Genomic DNA, 20,386 nt, shown 5'->3' on the forward strand with positions numbered 1-20,386 from the left:
AGGTAACATCTTTGGGCCTTGCCAGCCCATCCATTGCGGTGGAGCAACCCCTTGCCTGGTCACAGATGCCGTAGTCTCTCGACCCCCTCCTTCATCGCTCTGCCTTCTGTGGAGTACTTGACTGGGAAGGGCTGTATTGCCTACGGAAGTCAAAGGGGAAAAGGCTTGCGCGGACACACCTCCCAATGTTTGTCGCTCTTGCCGCTCTCTCTGCACCTCCATCTGCAACTGCCCGAACTGATGTTGAAGAGTACGCCACCTGTGTTCTTGACGCTGCGCTTCTTTTTCCAGATGCGACTCTTTGGTATGCTGTGACTGCATGAAGCTCTCAACAGTCTTTCTGAGCTGATCCATTTTCTCCCCTGTTGAGTCTTCCATCTGTGAAGTAGTGGCCACTGACACTATACCTTCCTGGTCAGGCATTGACTAAGCACCATCGTCATCTTCCTCCACCGTTCTCTGAATGGTCTGCCTCTTGGGTGGCATCCTGACGTTTCACTGAAGCCTTCTACTGCACTAGATAAAACCGCTGCCACCATTTGTCATAACGTGTTCCGTAGAGATCAAGGGGAGGTGGTAGATAGGCTCAGGACTCAGATATCATCCCAAAGAGGATTTTTATTAAAGGCCAGTGGAGTAGTAGGGGTGTACAAACTCTCAGTGAAGTGTCACAAAAACAATTCCTAAATTAAACCAAAAAAATATATACATTTACAAAAATAAACATACACTGGACTCTTGATATGACAATAACCAAAGAAAAACAAATTGCCACAGGCAGCACAAATCTTCATGACACGTTCAGCAATATAACCCCCTCCTTTCCTCCCAATGTTCAGTTTAGACTGTCTTATATAGCCTAGAACAGGCTCGTTACACTCGAGACCATACCAACTACAGGGGTATCAATACAAAACCTTTGTAGCTTAAATATATAACCAGTATACAATTAACTTTCAAAAATCAAAAATAAATAAAATAAACTCATTCAGCAACTTAAACTAAATGCAAACACCATAATACATTTATCCATGCCTACATTACCAAGGGTTAAGTTCCCTATTAGTAGAAATGGTTTAACCCAACCCAAGAAAAAGGACAGCTGTGGACCCGCCCCCTCCTTTGAGGAGTCACAGGAACAGGAAATGGTGAGTAGACAGCATGTGGGGTAACTGTTTGCAATGTGGGAATAAATACAAATTTGAAATAATAAATAACAAAAATGCATAACTAAAAACTTGTCTGTGTGGTTAATGAGAAAATTAAAAAGAAACTATAGTAGACATAACATGTTGTGAAGACCACTGATATGTGTACCTATCTGCAATCAACTCCAACAGCATATCTTAAACTTATTATAAATGAGTATTATAGAATAATGAACCTAAGGGACTGCACCATAGTCATCAGAAACACAAAACGCTAAATAACAAATGTAAAGAAACATAAGTCCACAAACAATTTGTAATGACTACGGCAGTGATGACGACATCTTAGCTCCCGTCATCACACAAAGGATTTCAGCCTTCATTAAATATCAAAGGATTTTAGGCCAATAGCTCTTACATCTATCTTGGGTAAATGTATGGAAAGAGTGTTAACTACATATATTAAGACTGATGTAAATAAATATTTAGACCCCTTGCAGTTTGCTTATAAGACAGCTAGGGGCACTGATGATGCCACTTTAACCTTATGCAATTTAGTGTCCGAACATATTCAACAGACCACAAACTATGCTAGAATTTTATTTATAGATTTTAGTTCAGCATTTAACTCAATTAAGATAGATGTTCTTTTGCAGAGATTACTTGATTTAAGAGTGAATGGTGGACTTATCTGGTGGATTAGAGATTTTCTTTTGAATCGTCCTCAAAGAGTTTTCCTTAATGATAAAGTTTCAAAAACAATTGTTTTAAACACAGGAGTGCCACAGGGAACTATATTATCTCCTCTATTATTCTCATTGTACATAAATGAATTTAAAATTCACAACTCATATTTTAGTCTACTTAAATACGCTGACGATTTGGCACTTGTTGGCCTCTTGTACAAAGGTGGAACCGAAAGAGATAAATTGTATCATAATTATGTAAATTCCGTACAAAAATGGTGTAAACTAAGTGCACTTGAGATAAATTTGCACAAAACTAAGGAATTAGTGATTAGCAGAAACAAATGTGAAATCTCTGAACAGTTGCAACCATTGACACTCAATGGATACCAGATAGAAATAGTTAATAGTTTCAAAAACCTGGGAACATTCATAGATAGTAACATGAATTTTGCTGGAAATGTGGATCATGTTTTTAAAAAGGCAATGCAGAGATTGCATCTTATTCGGAGGCTAAAACACTTTGGTGTGAGCAAATATATTTTAGAAATGGTTTATAAGAATCTTGTAGAGAGTATTATGTCTTTTAATATGACTATGTGGTATGGAGTTCTGACTGTTAAATCCAAGCAGAAATTGTCTAGGGTGGTTAACGTAGCTAGCGCAATCGTAGGTAAGACACAAGGACAATTGAATGAGATATATTTATTGAAAGTTAAAGAAAAAGCATGGGTTATTATAAAGGATTCCTCTCATCCCTTACACTCTAGCTTTCAGTTGCTTCCATCGAGGAGAAGGTTTAGACAACCTAGGGCGAGTAAAAATGTCTACCAGATGTCATTTGTGCCAACTGCTATACGAATTTTAAATGCTGAGAAGATATGAATATGAGTAGGGGTGGATATGTAAGCTATGTATAGCTGCATGGGAATGTTACTGTTTTTATTTTATGTTTATTTTTTGTGTTTATGATGTCCTTGTGTGTGGTGTATAGTGAAGCCAAAGACAAATTTCCACTTGTGGACAATAAAGGAACTAAACTAAACTAAACTAAACTATTTATTTTTAAGATTAATTCGTTGGACTATTTTTTAGATGAAGATTTTGTGGCTCTTTTTTGATCAATAGTGGTTGAGAAGATCTGCTGTTGAGTCTCATATCTGTGTGTGTGTGTGTGTGTGTGTGTGTGTGTGTGTGTGTGTGTGTGTGTGTTGTTACGTTAATTAACATTTTACCAAAATTCAAGCTCAAATGGAGTTTGACAAGGGTTTTTGACCAGTAAATGCATTTTCAATCCACTCAGATAATTTCTTTTATTAAAAATTCCACTAGGTGGCGACAAATATTATTGTTGACTGAATCGTTGACGTGTAGGATAAAGATTGTGTTGGTGTTCGAATGGAATGTACAAATTTCAAAATACAATGCTAGGAGTAAAAAAGACTGCTACCATCCTTTCCTAAACTGATTGTAAAAACAAAGTGAGATTTTCCAACACTCAAGTATTTAAATGGTCAGCAATAAATACCTCTTTAGACAGCTTGTCTTCTTCTCCTAAGGCCCTCCTAGATCTTGTTGTTCCTGTTGCTACTTGCTCCTGCTCCTGAAATGAGCTCTGGTCCCTGAACACCTGACTCTGGTCCTGATTACTACGACGGTTGAATGGCATTTCTTTTAATGACACGATAGAATTAACTGCGTTCGCCATGATGTTGTTCAAGTTCAACTGGCCTCAACTCGCGAGATGTCTCAACAGTCTCTCTCACTCTCGTTCTCTTTTTTATTTTTATTTTTTTAATCACATTTGATAAAGATATTAAATTAGTGTTTCATTTTTTCTTGTTGTTCAAATTCAAAATTGTTTGCAGATATTATTTGTCACTTAATCTTAAAGATTTTTAATAGTGTATGTTTGTTCCCACCAATCGCTGCACAAGTTAAGGATACGTATGATGACGTAAGCATGTTAGTGCGAGCCCTCCCGGAACCCATAGAGAATGCATTGCAGTGCCTGCAGTTCGAAAAAAAACATCTTTGAATGTAAGTCTATGGGAACACTGTGGGCGATTCTCAGCCAGAGTGAAATCGCCCAAAAAGAGGCGGTACTCCACAGAACGTGACATGATGCTGATTGGACTATATCCAGAGGTACAGTGACGGCTGGCAGAACTGTGGTTGAATGAGATTGTGAACGTGATTGAAAAAGTCCCTTTCACACTTTGGTGGTGTGTCGCCCAATCGCCCTAATGAAGAAACCGTCCCTGTTTGTATCCTCACTCTCTGCTGAATGCTGTTTCCACCATCAAAACATTACAACATCAAATCACTGACTTCACCGGCTTTATGAAGATCATCATTACTGAATTACTAACTGAATTTATTAAAGTTAACATGTTCATATCATGTGAGACTCACAATCAAACTCATTTATTCAGTGATTGACAGGGACTCGTGTGTGTGATGATCCTCATGTCTGTTCATAAACTGCAGGAACACACATGGATTTGGTGTAAAATTTGGGGATTAACAGCGCCATTTCACTCCAACTACAGTAAAAAATATTCTCAAAGTCTCACAGCAGATATTCAGATTAATATGAAGTTGGTCTTGTAGATGTAATCAGAACTGAATTTAATTATATAATTTTTAACATTTTGGCTATAGAACATTCATTTTTGCTCTGTTCTCACTTCAGTAATTGTGTTTTGTGTCTGTTAATGAGTGACTGTCTTCAGGGAAATGATGTGGAGTGTGTTTGCATATTGATCAGATCTTCAGTGTGTGAGAGTGTTTATAGTGCTGTGAGTTTAACACTTCATCACTGACACACACAACAATCTCCATCAACATGACCTTCATCATCATCTTCATCTGGACTCTCACAGCGTTTGCTCAAGGTTTGTGGAGCACAAGTTTGATATTAATTCATTTCTTCAAGTATATTGTCAAAGTTTTGAGTGTATTTTCTTGTTGTGTGTTTCAGAGTGTAGAGGACAGATCACCGTCACTCAGAGTCCCTCAATAACAGCAGAACAACCAGGACAAACTGTGACAATCAAATGTAAAACCAGCACAGATGTGTACAATGATATTTTCGGGGATCGTTTAGCCTGGTACTTACAGAAACCTGGAGAAGCTCCTAAACTCCTGATTTATTGGACAAACCGCCTCCAGTCAGGAACTCCATCTAGATTCAGTGGCAGTGGATCTAACAGTGATTTCACTCTGACCATCAGTGGAGTCCAGACTGAAGATGCTGGACATTATTACTGTCAGAGTTTCCACAGTGGTAATGTGTTCACACAGTGATAAAGAGTCGTACAAAAACCTCCGTCAGTCAGAGTCACAGTGACTGAACTGAAACTGCAGCTGCTCAAACACTTTCACACACAACAGTGAAAAACACACAAATGAATTTAATATAAATGTTGCTGCCCTTCATTAATATTACTGAAGATAATATAAAATGATTTAGATAGTTTTTTTGATAATTGTTGGTTTATCTATTCTCATATGGTTGTTCATGTATTTTTATAAAGCATGATTATTTTTTCTTCTTAATCAATCATAAAGTGAATCATAAACATGCTGTTGCTTGAATTGAATAGTTTATTAATCATCTTTATTAAACGATAATAATTAATAAAATATTAATAATAATATTAATCATCTTCCATAAAGCCGCTGTTTAGATCATCATCTAAAAGAGTCACAGATTTACTGAATTCAGAGCAAACTGACAGTGAAAGAGAGAAACCTTATTTAACATGATCAGACGCTCCACCGTCCCACGATCAGTCTGTGTGTCTGTAACCATTCTCTGTTTCTGGATCATTAATTATTAATCCTGCGATGCGAGTCTCACACGAGCAGAGGACAGATCTCTCACAACAGCACTTCAGTCTCCAGCAAACACACTTAAACATTAATAAAGATGTTATTGCTCGGCCGCTGAAATAAAGCGCTTCGTTGTGTGGAAACTTCACTGTTATTTTCTACTTTAAGATGAAATACTGCAGTTTTACTGAAATCATTGTTTATTTGGGCGATCAGATGACATTTAAGGGGTTTTAGGATACTTTTATTTGAATATGAGACTTTGAATGTATCAGCTATTATTTTAATATGTGGATAGTTCACTGAAATTATGAAATATTACCTTTCTTAGGTGCATTGCACTCTGTGAATTAGTTTGTGAATTTCAATTCAAAATGCATTGTGAATTAGAAGGAAATCTTTCTTGAACGAATCAAAAACCGATGATTCGTAAATTGAAGTAGATTGAAGTAGATTGAAGAATGAAGTAGATCACTATTACCCAAAAATTTACTCTTTAGTCACACCAGTGAAGAGTCTCATTACGTTATATAAGTCATACAAGTCATATAAAACTAGCACTCAAACTTCATAACTGTCTCATGCCTCCATCAGCAGAAGTGAAACTGTTCCAGTTCAGAGCGTTGAAACAGTAAAAGAGTGAAACTGTGAGTTTGAGGGGAAAATCTCATTTGCATTGTCAGGTTTAGTGATTGTGATGGTCTCAGAATAGAGCAGCTCGTCTCCAGTGACCATGTTCAAACCCCAAGAGCTTCATTCGACATTTACTGCTGAATGCAGCTGTTCTCAACTATTACAATCAATCAAAAGCAGCTGAAACTTTAGTGCAGGACTTTGAAGCAACGACACACTGATCAATGATGCAGTCACACACACATGTAAGCTTGCGTTCAGATGAAGCTTTATTGAATGAACAGCAATGGCAGCACATTGACAGACTGCTTCAGTATTGAGCTGTAAATCACGTGACGCTCAGATACGCTGGTCTTCACTGGAGAAACATCAGCACTCGGAGCTCTTGAGGAACGAGGCGTCGTGAGGAGCTCCGGCATGTGTTGCTCTGCAGACCAAGCGCTGTGCGCCTTCCCAGCGTGCTTTGCTGAGGCTCAGGACGCTGCTGCGACTGTAGAGACCGTCCCGCTCGCTCTCTGCGCTGGTCTGAACCCCCTCGGTGACCTCTGACCCGTCCAGCGTCCAGCTCACCGTCGCCCCCTGTGGAGAGTAAGAGCTGAGCAGGCAGAGCAGAGCGGAGGAGTCTCCAGAGACCAGCAGAGACACGGAGGGAGACACGGAGGGCCCGGCTGAAACACACACACACACACACACACACACGCACATTCAGGAATCGCCATCATTTCACTTTAAATATACAACTTTTAATGATCCTCTGAATGAGTTTGAAAAGCATTGTCCAAGTAAATTGATGATTATATTGTGATGTCGTTATACGATCTAGAAAACAAATTTAAATGATATTTTCAATATTAATTGTGTTTTGAAAATATTCTGCTATTCAGACACTCATAAACATAAACATCAGCAAATGTAATATTTTAAATAGTTTAAATGATTAATTTTCAAAAAGCTCTTCGACTAAGTTTTCTTTTGTCTGATGACCCCAAAATATTTATTTTGACTGTATTATAAAATTTTTGTTACATGCATTTAAAAAATCCATTAATAGTTAGTTACCAAGAATCATAGACAAAACTATATATGAAGAAATAATTTAATAGATTTGAAAGTGTCTGCAGTCAATACATGACATGAACTAAATGTTAGTAATAATAAGATGTTAAATTATTTGTGTAAAATTAAAAATGACATTTAAAAACATTTATATGAATTATAAAATGTAAATAAATGAAAAATATATTAATAATAACAAATAAATATAAATAAAAAATATAAATAAAATATAATATAAATAAAAAATATTTTTCCAGAATTAAATTACAGAACATTTTAATCTAAATCTAATTTTTTTTATTAAACATTTAAACAAAATTAAACAAAAAAACATTGTCCACATGAAAATTGATTAATACATAATGATTACATACATAATGATTTCTTCCTAAGAGTAAGAAAACAAATTTAAATAATATTTTCAGTATTAACTGTTTTTTTTAAATATTATTTTATTTTGATACCCACAAACATTCGTAATTTTCAGCCCATTTTCAATTGTGATTTTCATAATGCAGTAAAAAGCACAATCATTTCATCTTTACTGTAGTTTCACCGCACTGCTTTCATTCAGAGACACTATCCTGAGTTTAGTTTGAAAATATTCTCCATTTACTGTAATCAATATTGACTATTACTAAATGTACACTGTAAACACTTATTTTAATTTAAATGAATTTAAAATTAATAAAAACTAATTTTAACGGTAAAAGACTATGGTAAAAACTTGTTGATTGGTAAATGATTTGTTCCTTTATTTCTATTCAGTGAAAACTGTTATAGATTTAACTGGATATTTCAAAATTTAAATTTCATTTGTTGTTTTTTGAAGTGAAAATAACAAACAAAGCTGCCTTTTTCTTACTGTAAAAGTTACGGTTTGGATTGGAATTTAAAAAACATGGAATATCACCAAATATCACATATTCTTAATATAACAGACAATATAATAATCAAATACATGCAATGAATCAGTAAAATAGAATAAAATGTGACAATAAATAAGATTTGAAATCTATTATATGTTTTAATATGTAATAATATTATGTTAAAATCAATCATATGTTTTTAAAATAAATTATAAGTATTGTTACCAAATGCTGTTGAATAACCTTAAACCTCCTTTTAAAAATACACACATCATACATTTTTATTAAATAATTTAAGAAAGACTCACAGGTTCTGATCGTCAGTTCAGTTCCTCCACCGAAAGTCCACCACAGTGTTTCATTCTAGTGAAAGCGTCGTACAAAAACCTCCGTCACACTCAAATGAACACACACTCCAGCAGAGAAAGAGACGAACGACACACACACACACACACACACACACACACACACACACACACACACACACACACACACACACACACACACACACACACACAACAGAAACAAATATAAACTTAATATCAATTTTGCTGCACTTCATTAGTATTACCGAAGATAATAAATTATTTTGATCATATTTTTTCAGATAATTAGTGGTTTATCTATTCTCATATTGTTCATGTATTTTTATAAAGCATTATTTTTTTTTCTTCCTAATCATACACATACTGTAAAGGGTTTTTCTCATACCGTCATACTCATACCGACATTTTTTTTTTATGTGATAGCCTATCCCAAAATTCACATTAAATAGGTGGATGGCAACATAGCTACTGAACTGTTGTTTGACAGGAATTGAGTACACTGTACTCACACACACAAACACACACACACACAGCAGTTTTTGTTTTTGTGTTAAATTTTAAGTCCTTAAAAAAATACAATATGTTTTTGTTACTTAAAATTGTTAACTTTATTCAAAACTGATTATTCTTTGTTCTTCAATAACATTCTTGCATTCTCTTATTTAAGATAAGATAAGATAAGATAAGAAAAACCTTTATTTGTCCCACAATGGGGAAATTACGGTTTGCAACAGTAGAGACAGGACAGAGATAGATAAATGTACAATTAGAAGTTCAATGCACATAAGTCAGGTATAGCACATTATATGGGACATGTGATGTAAACATAAATATAAAAAAAAATTTTTTTAAAAAAATTGGTCCAAAGTCAACAGTGTTCGTTGTACAGTCTGACGGCCGCTGGTAGGAAAGATCTGCGGTATCTCTCCCTCACACAGCAGGGATGGCGCAGCCTGTCACTGAAGCTACTCTCCAGGGCTGACAGAGTAGTTCAGTGGGTGGGACTCATGGGTCAGCATAGCTGTCAGTTTAGCCAGGACCCTTCTGTCTCCTACCTCCCTCACTGAGTCCAGAGGACAGCCCAGGACAGAGCTGGATTTCTTGATCACCTTATCCAACTTTTTTATGTCCCTCTCAGTAATGCTGCTGCTCCAGCAAGCCACAGCATAGAGGACGGCTGACGCCACCACAGAGTCATAAAAAGTCTTAAGGAGGGGCCCTGTCACTCCAAAGGACCTCAGCCTATTGACCATTTCAGTAAATTAGCTCACGTACATCTATCCAGCCTGTGTTACAACAGTTTTCAACGGAACTCTTTGTGTTTGACAATAACTCACATAATCTGTGATTGTGTTGTACATGTCCGAGTGAGTTATATTTCTAGCAGACAAATATAGCATGTATCAAACTTTGAGAGATAAAGCACAAACAGCCACTGAGTTACCGATGCTCAAACAACAGATGTTCCTCTCTTCCCCGGTCTCTGAATGCTTTTCTCAACTATTACAATCAACCAAAAACATTTCGCGTTTTAAAGAAATTTCAAATCACTCATTATTGTTTTTGTTGTTGTTGTTGTTTTTTAGCTCAGCCCAAAATAATGCAACAAGTAAATAAACATCTATACAAAGCTGTTGCACAAACATAATAACAGTGTTTCTTCTGTCTTCAGGGAAATGATGTGGAGTGTGTTTGCATATTGATCAGATCTTCAGTGTGTGAGAGTGTTTATAGTGCTGTGAGTTTAACACTTCATCACTGACACACACAACAATCTTCATCAACATGACCTTCATCATCATCTTCATCTGGACTCTCACAGCGTTTGCTCAAGGTTTGTGGAGCACAAGTTTGATATTAATTCATTTCTTCAAGTATATTGTCAGAGTTTTGAGTGTATTTTCTTGTTGTGTGTTTCAGAGTGTAGAGGACAGATCACCGTCACTCAGAGTCCCTCAATAACAGCAGAACAACCAGGACAAACTGTGACAATCAAATGTAAAACCAGCACAGATGTGTACAGTTATTATGGGACACACTATTTCAGCTGGTACTTACAGAAACCTGGAGAAGCTCCTAAACTCCTGATTTATGCAACAGACAGCCTCGAGTCAGGAACTCCATCTAGATTCAGTGGCAGTGGATCTAACAGTGATTTCACTCTGACCATCAGTGGAGTCCAGACTGAAGATGCTGGACATTATTACTGTCAGAGTTATCACTGCAGAACAGATTCTGATGGTGATTGTGTGGGTGATCTAGTGTTCACACAGTGATAAAGAGTCGTACAAAAACCTCCGTCAGTCAGAGTCACAGTGACTGAACTGAAACTGCAGCTGCTCAAAGGAGGATCTGAAATAACATCGTCACACTTGTATCTCAAATAAAACCATATAAATGAAGCTCTTTAATAGATTATAGAGGTCAGAAATCAAACCATACGTTGAAAGAAACAACTAGACAAAGTCCATCAGTGTCTCTGCCAGAGTCTCAGTGGTATTTTTTATTCCCTCATATTCATAATCTCTTTAGGGAGAATAAATATATGGTGGAAACCGACAGACTGACTGATCTCTGCACAGCTTTGAGATTTTGTGCTCTTATAAATCAATGATATGATTGAGATCTATGTAAGCCGTCCGCCATATTGGATCTGTCAAATACAGTCAAGAGCAAGTTAACTGTAGACTGAATCTGCAACCGATTAATAAAGTTTCATGAGAACTAGTGAATATAATCACTGCGGGACATCGATTAAAAAGCACAAAGTTCCATTAGTTGCTTTTATTTGAGACTCAACATGTGGATCAAGATGTGGTTATACTGTAAAAAAGAACAACAATACTGACAAATTACAAGTATAAAAAACATCAAACACTGATCAATTGCTTTATAAACTACAGTTTCTGCTCCTTATCAATCAATCAGTATCAACTTACACTCGACAAACACACACAGTCCTGAACACACACACAGTCCTCTATGAACACACACAGTCCTCTATGAACACACACCAGTCTGATGATCCTGCAGTCCATCCGCTCAAACAAGAGAATAATAATCAAGAATAATCATAATCATTGACCTCTGCTGGTTCCCTTCATAACCTTATTCACATGTATGAATATCTATATCTGCAATAGACATTAGCTCATATTTTCACAGCATTCATCAAAGTCCTGTGACAGACGAGTTTGACTCAATATCCTCATAATCAGAGAACACTACAAAACTGATATAAAATCAAAAACAATATTACATTTTTCTTAGTGCAGTCTTATAGTTTTTTGATTATATTGCACACATATCTAATTCTAAATTCATATAAAGACATTGTGTATCATAAGTAACATAAAGATGTTTTTGAGCAGTTTTTCAAGTAGCTCCTTAATCTCATGCTGATTATGAATGTATTATTCATAACTCATTTCTGTCATTATTTATTATTCATTTCTCATCGGCAGAAGTGAAACTGTTCCAGTTCAGAGCGTTGAACCAGTAAAAGAGTGAAACTGTGAGTTTGAGGTGAAAATCTTATTTGCATTGTCAGGTTTAGTGATTGTGATGGTCTCAGAATAGAGCCGATCATGTTCAAACCCCAAGAGCTTCACTTCACATTTAGGGGAGACTGGTGTTAACACTCTCAGTTTGACCAGTCAGAAAACAGCTATGATGATGTCATCAATATCATACACTCATATCACCTTTTTGAGCTCACAGGAGAAGTGCATGTTACTGTGATCAACATTGTACATTTTATGACCAAAAAACGATTTTCAGGATGAAAAGTAAACATTTTTATCAAGATTATTTTTTATTATTTTTCTGAGCAATGATTGTAGATAGTTATTTGACTTGTATAATCTAAAGTAGCTATTTCTCTTGTTTAATTTGATGTTTTGCATTCATGCTAACTTCAAACCCACATGCTAAAACAGTTAGCTATGTTACGGTTGTTTGCGGTGAGGATAGTTGTAACAGTTCTTAAAAAGTGTTAAACAACCCTTATGATGATTCCAGTTATTAATCACGCCCTGTTAAGTTTTTTGTTGCACATTGAGGGATTTATGTGGTGAATATGTTTCCATCATAGTTTATGCCCACGACTTCTTATTGGATAAAAACATTATCACCTCAATTGAGCACATTTGATTTTTGTGCACATTTTTAGAATTGATGTGCATCTCAACCTTTCCATGTGACATTTTTTTATGTGATCGCCTATCCCAATATTCACATAAAGGTGGATGGCAGCATAGCTAGTGACTGAACTGTTGTGTGACAGGAATTGAGAACACACACATGATCACTCACACAACACACACGGCAGTTGTTTTTGTGCTAAATTTAAAGTCCCTAAAGAAATATAATCCAAAGTTTTTTGTTAATTTTAATTGATCACTTTATCCAAAACTGATTATTCTTTGTTCTTCAATAACATTCTTGCATACATTCAGATTGTGTGGATCTTATTTCAGCAAATTATCTCTCATTGTTACATCTATCCCAGCCTGTGTTACAACAATAGTGTGTAGTTTTCAACAACGGAACTCTTTGTGTTTCACAATAACTCACATAATCTGTGATTGTGTTGTACATGTCCAAGTGAGAAAATTTGTAGCAGAAAAATGTATCTAACATCACATTTTGAGAGATTAAGTACAAACAGCCACTGAGTTACTGATACTCAAACAACAGGTGTAACTTTCATCCCCGTCTCACACTGCTGAATGCAGCTGTTCTCAACTATTACAATCATTCACAAACATTTACTGTCTAAGTCTTAATGAAATCACTCATTATTATTTTTTTAGTTTTTTTTTTAGCTCAACCCAAAATAATGCAACAACAAGTAAATAAAATCTATACAAAGCTGTTGCACAAACATAATGACAGTGTTTCTTCTGTCTTCAGGGAAATGATGTGGAGTGTGTTTGCATATTGATCAGATCTTCAGTGTGTGAGAGTGTTTATAGTGCTGTGAGTTTAACACTTCATCACTGACAGCTTTTCTTCATTCAGACTGAAAGTAAACCACCGATAAGAAGAATGATGATCATCAGCGTCTGTATCTGGACTCTCATTCTTTCTGTTCAAGGTTCATTTACTTTATAAATAACTCAAGATGTGATTTATGTTCATGCTTTTGATGTTCAATATAGATTTTATACTGGATACTTTGACTCTAATACTTATGATCTCATGAAATGTCATTCACAGAAATTACAGGACAGGTTTCTGTGACTCAGACTTCCTCAGAAGAAGCTCTTCAAGGAGGAACAGTCACTATAAACTGTCAAACTAACAGAGGAATTGGAGATCGTTCTTGGGGTTGTGGTGACTGTCTCTCCTGGTATCTGCAGAAACCTGGAGAAGCTCCTAAACTCCTCATTTATGCCATTAGATCACGACAGTCAGGAACATCATCTAGATTCACTGGCAATGGAGCAAATTATGGAACAGATTTCACTCTGACCATCAGTGGAGTCCAGACTGAAGATGTTGGACATTATTACTGTATGAGTGTACACAGGATCAACAGTAAACATGTGTTCACACAGTGATAAAGAGTCGTACAAAAACCTCCATCAGTCAGAGTCACAGTGACTGAACTGAAACTGCAGCTGCACTCTCACTCTCACACTCACACACTTCTAGAAATGTTTTCTCTCTTATAAACTTTCACCAGTCAGCAGACCAAACACATCTGAAACCAGACAAAATAGACCTTCTTCTTCTTCTTCTTCTTTTCTATCATGGCGGATTGCAAGCAACTTAAGGTGCATACCGCCACCTACTGTTCATGAGTGTGTAGCAACATTGTTTTACATCTATTAAATTCTATTTTTTAATTTTGTATTCTGAAGATAAATAAATAATGCTTTCCTTAATCTATAAATATCTTTTATATTTCCTTTATTCCCAATAATCCTTTAAGACTCCATTCTTGGCCTGTCCTTTCAACTACTCTTCTCAATTTCTCCCTTTCAGGTTCATATGTTTTACAGTTCATCAATACATGTTCTATATTTTCTATCTCTCTACATCCTTCACATTTATCATTATTTTTCCTCCCTATTAAATATAAATTGTCATTTAAATAAGTATGACCTACTCTTAATCTGATCATTATTATTTCTTCCCTTCGGTTTCTCTCATTAATATTTCTCTTTACTACTGACTTTTGTACTTTATATAATCTTCTTCCTTTTTTATCTTCATTCCACCTTTTTTGCCAATTTTCAATTTCTTTCCTCTTAATAAATGATTTTCCTTCCCCTTTCCCTAAAGGAATTGTAATTGCTATTGCCTCCTCTAAAGCCCTTTTTGCTAATTTGTCTGCCTTTTCATTTCCTTTTACCCCTTCATGTGCTGGTACCCAACAAAACCTGTAATCTATCTATCCTTTGTAGTGTTGTTTTAGCTGCTGTTCCATAAATAAAACTGCCATAATCTATTATTGATCTCATAAGAGCCCTGTATATGTTTAATAATGACTGTCTATCTGCACCCCAGTTATTTCCAGCCACAGCCTTTAAGAGATTTATAACTTTCTTGCATTTAGTTTCCAAGTTATCTATATGTGTTTTCCATGTATAAGAGCTATCTAACCATAGTCCTAGGTATTTAAATTCTGTAACCCTTTCCAACGTCTGTCCATATAATGTCATTGTTCCTATATCAATATTTCTCTTATTTGTGAATACCATAAAACAAGACTTGTTTGCTGATAATTTAAAACCCCATTCATAAGACCATTTTTCTACTTTATTAATTGCTTTCTTAATATTTCCTACTACATGTTTTATATTCTTTCCTCTCATCCATATGGCCCCATCATCTGCAAATAATGCAGATTTAATACATTTGTCAGTATCTGAAAAGATGTCATTAATCATGATATTAAATAAAATTGGGCTTATTACACTACCTTGAGGTATTCCATTTTCCACATTGAATTCTTTTGAATAATCGTTCCCCATCTTCACCCTTATTTTTCTATCCATCAAAAAATTTGCTATCCAATTATACATCTTCCCACCTATTCCCATCTGCTTTATTTTTATAAGTAACCCTTCTCTCCATAATGAATCATATGCTTTTTCTATATCAAAAAATACTACAACCATTATCTCCTTCATTTTTAACGCTTTCTCTATATCATTACTGACTCTAATTAATGCATCCATTGTTGATCTCCCTATTCTAAATCCACACTGGTATCCATTAATTAATTTCTTATGTTCAAGAACAAACCCTAATCTACTGACCACTATTTTCTCCATCCATTTACTTAGATGAGAAGTTAAAGCTATTGGTCTGTAATTATTTGGACTGATAGGATCTTTCCCTCCAAAATAGACCTGATGGTCTTTTTCTAATAAATGATATTTTATTAACAAAGTTCGGGAGGAGCACGTTCAGATAATTAAATCTAATTAAACACATGTGGAGTACACTCAGATAATCAAACCTAATTAGACACGAGTGAAGCACACTCTGCTAATCAACCCAATCAATACCTATATCTATATATCTATATATATATAGCAAACTTACCTCCGTTCGTTGACAGTTTAACGCATCCCTCCACCACCCCATCTCCTCACTTCTTGTCCTAAATACACTTACAACAACGGGAGGAGTAGGCCTACCCTGTGTTCGGGCAAATATTCTTCAATTCTTCATGATGTCTTCAAAGGCTTATTTTAATAAGATTACAAATGAGGTTGTGTGAAAACAAAAGCGTTGCATACTACCGTTTGCATAGCCTATACTTTCTGGTTTATACTTCACGGTATTCAGTCAGTCCTCTACATCGTTTGATCAATAAATTTCCAATATGTGTACAGTCATCAGCCATTTAAAAAAATATCCTATATTTTACTCAGATTAAGCTAATTCTAACCAACAAAATATTTTGAGCAGAGCAATGTCTTTGTTTTACACTTATGAACTTTTACCTTCTGTTACTGATGGATTGTCTCTTGCTGCCCCCTGTTGGTCATTGGTCTCATGTGCACCACGTATTCACAATGCAAGTGAATAGACATTTTTCAACTTTATGCAGAAGAAATGTAAATCATACATATCTGAAACATGCATATGAGAGTGAGTAAATTATGATAGGTTTTCATTATTATGTGAAATATCCCTTTAAGACTCATCAGAACCTCCTCTAGTTATAGACCTTATGCACTAGAAACAAGCTCACAGTTAGAGTTTATGGTGCGTTCACGTGCTCTGGAAAATATGATATTTTCCACTTGTGAACTGGTATTTACCAGTGTGTTGCGTTCAAGTGCTTTTGTTGTCGTAATGTGGTAAAAAATAGTGTTAATATTAAAAAGAGTGTTATAATGATTGTTAAAGCCAAAGAAGACCATAAATTAAATGTTCCTTCTTTTTATTTAGATGACCAAGTTTTAAATGTAGTAAATAAAGTAAAATACCTAGGTCACATCATTAAAAATGATTTAAATGATGATGATGATGTGCAGCGCCAGTGCTGTAAACTGTATGGGCAGGCTAATATGCTTGCTCGTAAATTTTTTATGTGTACAGATGAGTTTAAAATAACTCTATTTAGGGCATATTGTACTTCTTTATATACAGCCCACCTTTGGTGTAAATACTCTAAAGCAAAGATGAGAAAGCTTCAGGTGGCATTCAATGATGCACTTAGAATTTTGCTTAAGCACCCAAGGTGGTCAAGTGCAAGCCAAATGTTTGTGGTTAATAATGTGCCTACGTTGAATGCTGTGTTAAGAAAATGTATGTATAACTTTATATTTCATTTCATTTTATTAGAGGATAACCCCTTGAGATGGAACATCTCATTTTCGAGGGGGTCCTCAAGATTACACCAAACACTTACACATTCGCACATACTAAAGCTCTTCCTCACAACCAACCACCCCAACCTGTCCCACCTCTGTCCAAAACATTTTCACATAAACAATATAGTATGACATTAAGATATTACAGGAGAGAACCATATTTGACGAAACCACAAAAACAAACAAATATAACCTACATATACATACCAATACAAATATACATACCTATATACACATATGCACACAAACGTGCATGCACATACATAATTTCTTACTAAGGGCATTAAAGAAGCTCATATACTAGAAAAACATATACATTGGTCACAAGATTGCAAATAAGTTAATAGGGCTGACTTAAAGAGTGGAAAGGAAGAGATGGACCTTAAGGAACAAGGTAAACTGTTCCAATCTGAGGGGGCTTTGAATTTGAAAGCACGTCTTCCAATTTCTTTAGATATCTTTGGGACAGAAAAAAAGGGATAATCAAGGTGTCTCAGGCCATAAGTTGACCTATATACGACTAAATGTTGCTTCAAATAAAAAGGGTAATTAAAAAATATACATTTATAAACAAACTGAAACCAGTGTAGCTGACGTCTAGCCTTTGGTGATAAAAGATTCAATTGTTGGTACATATGACAATGATGGGTTAGAAACGGACATCTCAACACAAATCGACAGAGACTGTTATAGACTATATTTAAGGATTTAAGGTGTGATTCTGTTGTATTCATATAGACGAAGTCAGCATAATCAATAATAGGAAATAGAAGCTGAGTTACAAATCTTAGTCTAATCAATTGTGTAAAGCAATTAATTGAACGGTATAATAGTCTCAAATTATAATTTACTCTTTTCACTATATAGTCAATATGAGGCCTAAAGGAGAGGCTAGAGTCAAGCCAGAGGCCCAAGTATTTAAATTCCTCAACATTCTCCACAAATGCACCATCTGAAAATGTAGATGTTAAACTATTACCATGGTTATGTCGGGCAGATCTAGTGGAAAATAACATACTATAAGACTTACTTTTATTCAATATAAGTCCATTATTCGAGAACCACTTTTGAATAGTATTAAAATCAAGTTGCAGTGATGATTGAATTAAATTAATATCACGTTTTGAAGAATAAATGACTGTATCATCAGCATACAAGAGAATATGACTATCAGAGCACACTTGTGGGAGGTCATTAATGAAAATAGAAAATAAAAGAGGGCCTAAACAAGAACCTTGAGGAACACCCTTTTCCATTATCAAGAACTGAGAGAGAGCACCATTACAATTTACACATTGACGTCTGTAATGAAGATATGAATTAAACCATAAAATGGACTGTTCGGAGAGACCAATGTTATATAATTTATCAAGGAGAATATAATGATCAACCAGATCAAACGCTTTGGTAAAATCTATAAATATTGCTCCAGTGGACATATTATTGTCCAAAGAAGATGCAACATCGTTAACAAATTTTGTAAGAGCAGTAGTGGTAGAGTAATTGGGCCTAAAACCTGATTGGTTTGGAGAAAAAATATAAAACTCATTAATGTATTTAAACAGTCTCTTGAATATAATTTTTTCAAATACTTTTACTACATTACTAATAATTGAGATTGGTCTATAATTGTTACAATCAAGAGGATCACCACTTTTGAATAAAGGTGTTACTCTAGCACACTTCCACATGACTGGAACTTTGCAAGTAGATATAGATAAATTAAATAGATCACATAATGGATATGCTAGAACATGAGAGGCAATTTTGATAAACTTTATCTCCAGACCATCTATACCAACACCACTTCCAGATTTAATTTCGGAGATTGCCTGCTGTACCTCAGTGGGAAGAATTGTAGTAAATGAAAAAGAACTGTTTACTACATTACTATTTACAGGGTTGGAGTAACAGAAATCAGGTGGACGTAAATTACAAACAGAAGAAAAGTGCTGATTAAAGGCGTCAGCTACAGAAATTGGATCACTTATAATATTATTATTTATTCTTAATTTTGCAGGGGAATTCTTATTAGATTTATTCAACAGGCAATTAAGTTTTTTCCAAAAATGTTTTGGATTTGTGAAATCATTTGATAGTGAATTTTTATAATAGTCAGATTTGGCATTTCTTGTTTTAACAGTACATACATTTCTTAATCGCTTATATTCAATCCAATCTGACAAATCTTTTGTTAAATGATATCTTTCCCAGGCCTTGTCCCTTTGCTTAAAGAGATATATTAAGTCACCAGCAATCCATGGAAGATGTCTACCCTTCACTTTGACTGATGCCCATGGAGCATGTTTATCTATAACTTTTAATACCTCAGTATGAAAAAAATTCCAGGCATCATCAACATAAGGAATTAAATCCATCCTGTCCCAGTTAATACATAACAAATCTTGAGTAAATGCATCATTATTCATATTTTTAAATTGTCTTACCTTGATTATTTTAGGTGGTAGATGAGGTAACCTTATTTTCCAGATACAAAAGATAACTGAATGATCACTGAAGCAATCGGATAAAACACCTGAATCAGCAATTCTATTGGGATGCGTAACCAAGATCCAATCTAAGAGAGACCTGGAGTTCCCCTCCACTCTGGTAGGCTCCTGTATTAATTGAGTAAGATTTAAGCTTTCAAACTGATTCCTCTCTTTCAAAGAGGACCTATCAAGCCAATTTCGATTGAAATCTCCTAAAACTATAATTTCGTCAAAACAATTTAAAGAATTAATAGTACGAAGAATATTATTAGTTGATTCGGATGGAGAGTTAGGGGGTCTATATATGTTTCCTATGATCAACCGTTTATTTTGATGAAGACATATTCTAACAAAAAGGAATTCAAAGTGCATGGGGCTTTCACTTGCAATAATAAATTCAGAAGATAAATTTGCGGAAACGTAAGTAACGACTCCTCCACCACGACTGCCTCTGTCTGCTCTATATACATTATAACCATCAAGACTTATTTCATCATCA

General features: G+C 35.2%; 3 gene segments (V, D, J or C); all 3 read left to right on the forward strand.

The window, feature by feature from the left end:
• The first annotated feature begins 4,682 nt into the window (after positions 1 to 4,682).
• On the forward strand, positions 4,683 to 5,236 carry LOC143726818 (Ig kappa chain V region BS-5-like). The segment is given in 2 exon segments: positions 4,683 to 4,731; positions 4,818 to 5,236. Coding segments are annotated over 2 exon segments (375 nt in total).
• Positions 5,237 to 10,232: 4,996 nt separating this feature from the next.
• On the forward strand, positions 10,233 to 11,144 carry LOC143714289 (Ig kappa chain V-III region PC 7183-like). The segment is given in 2 exon segments: positions 10,233 to 10,389; positions 10,476 to 11,144. Coding segments are annotated over 2 exon segments (405 nt in total).
• A 2,618-nt stretch (positions 11,145 to 13,762) lies between these two features.
• Positions 13,763 to 14,119, forward strand: LOC143728645 (Ig kappa chain V region 3381-like). The segment is given in 1 exon segment: positions 13,763 to 14,119. A coding segment is annotated over 1 exon segment (357 nt).
• Positions 14,120 to 20,386: the final 6,267 nt, after the last annotated feature.

Source organism: Siphateles boraxobius, unplaced genomic scaffold (genome assembly GCF_051911475.1).
Source record: "Siphateles boraxobius isolate OS27281-9 unplaced genomic scaffold, OSU_SipBor_1 12, whole genome shotgun sequence".
NCBI classification, from domain to species: Eukaryota; Metazoa; Chordata; class Actinopteri; order Cypriniformes; family Leuciscidae; genus Siphateles; species Siphateles boraxobius.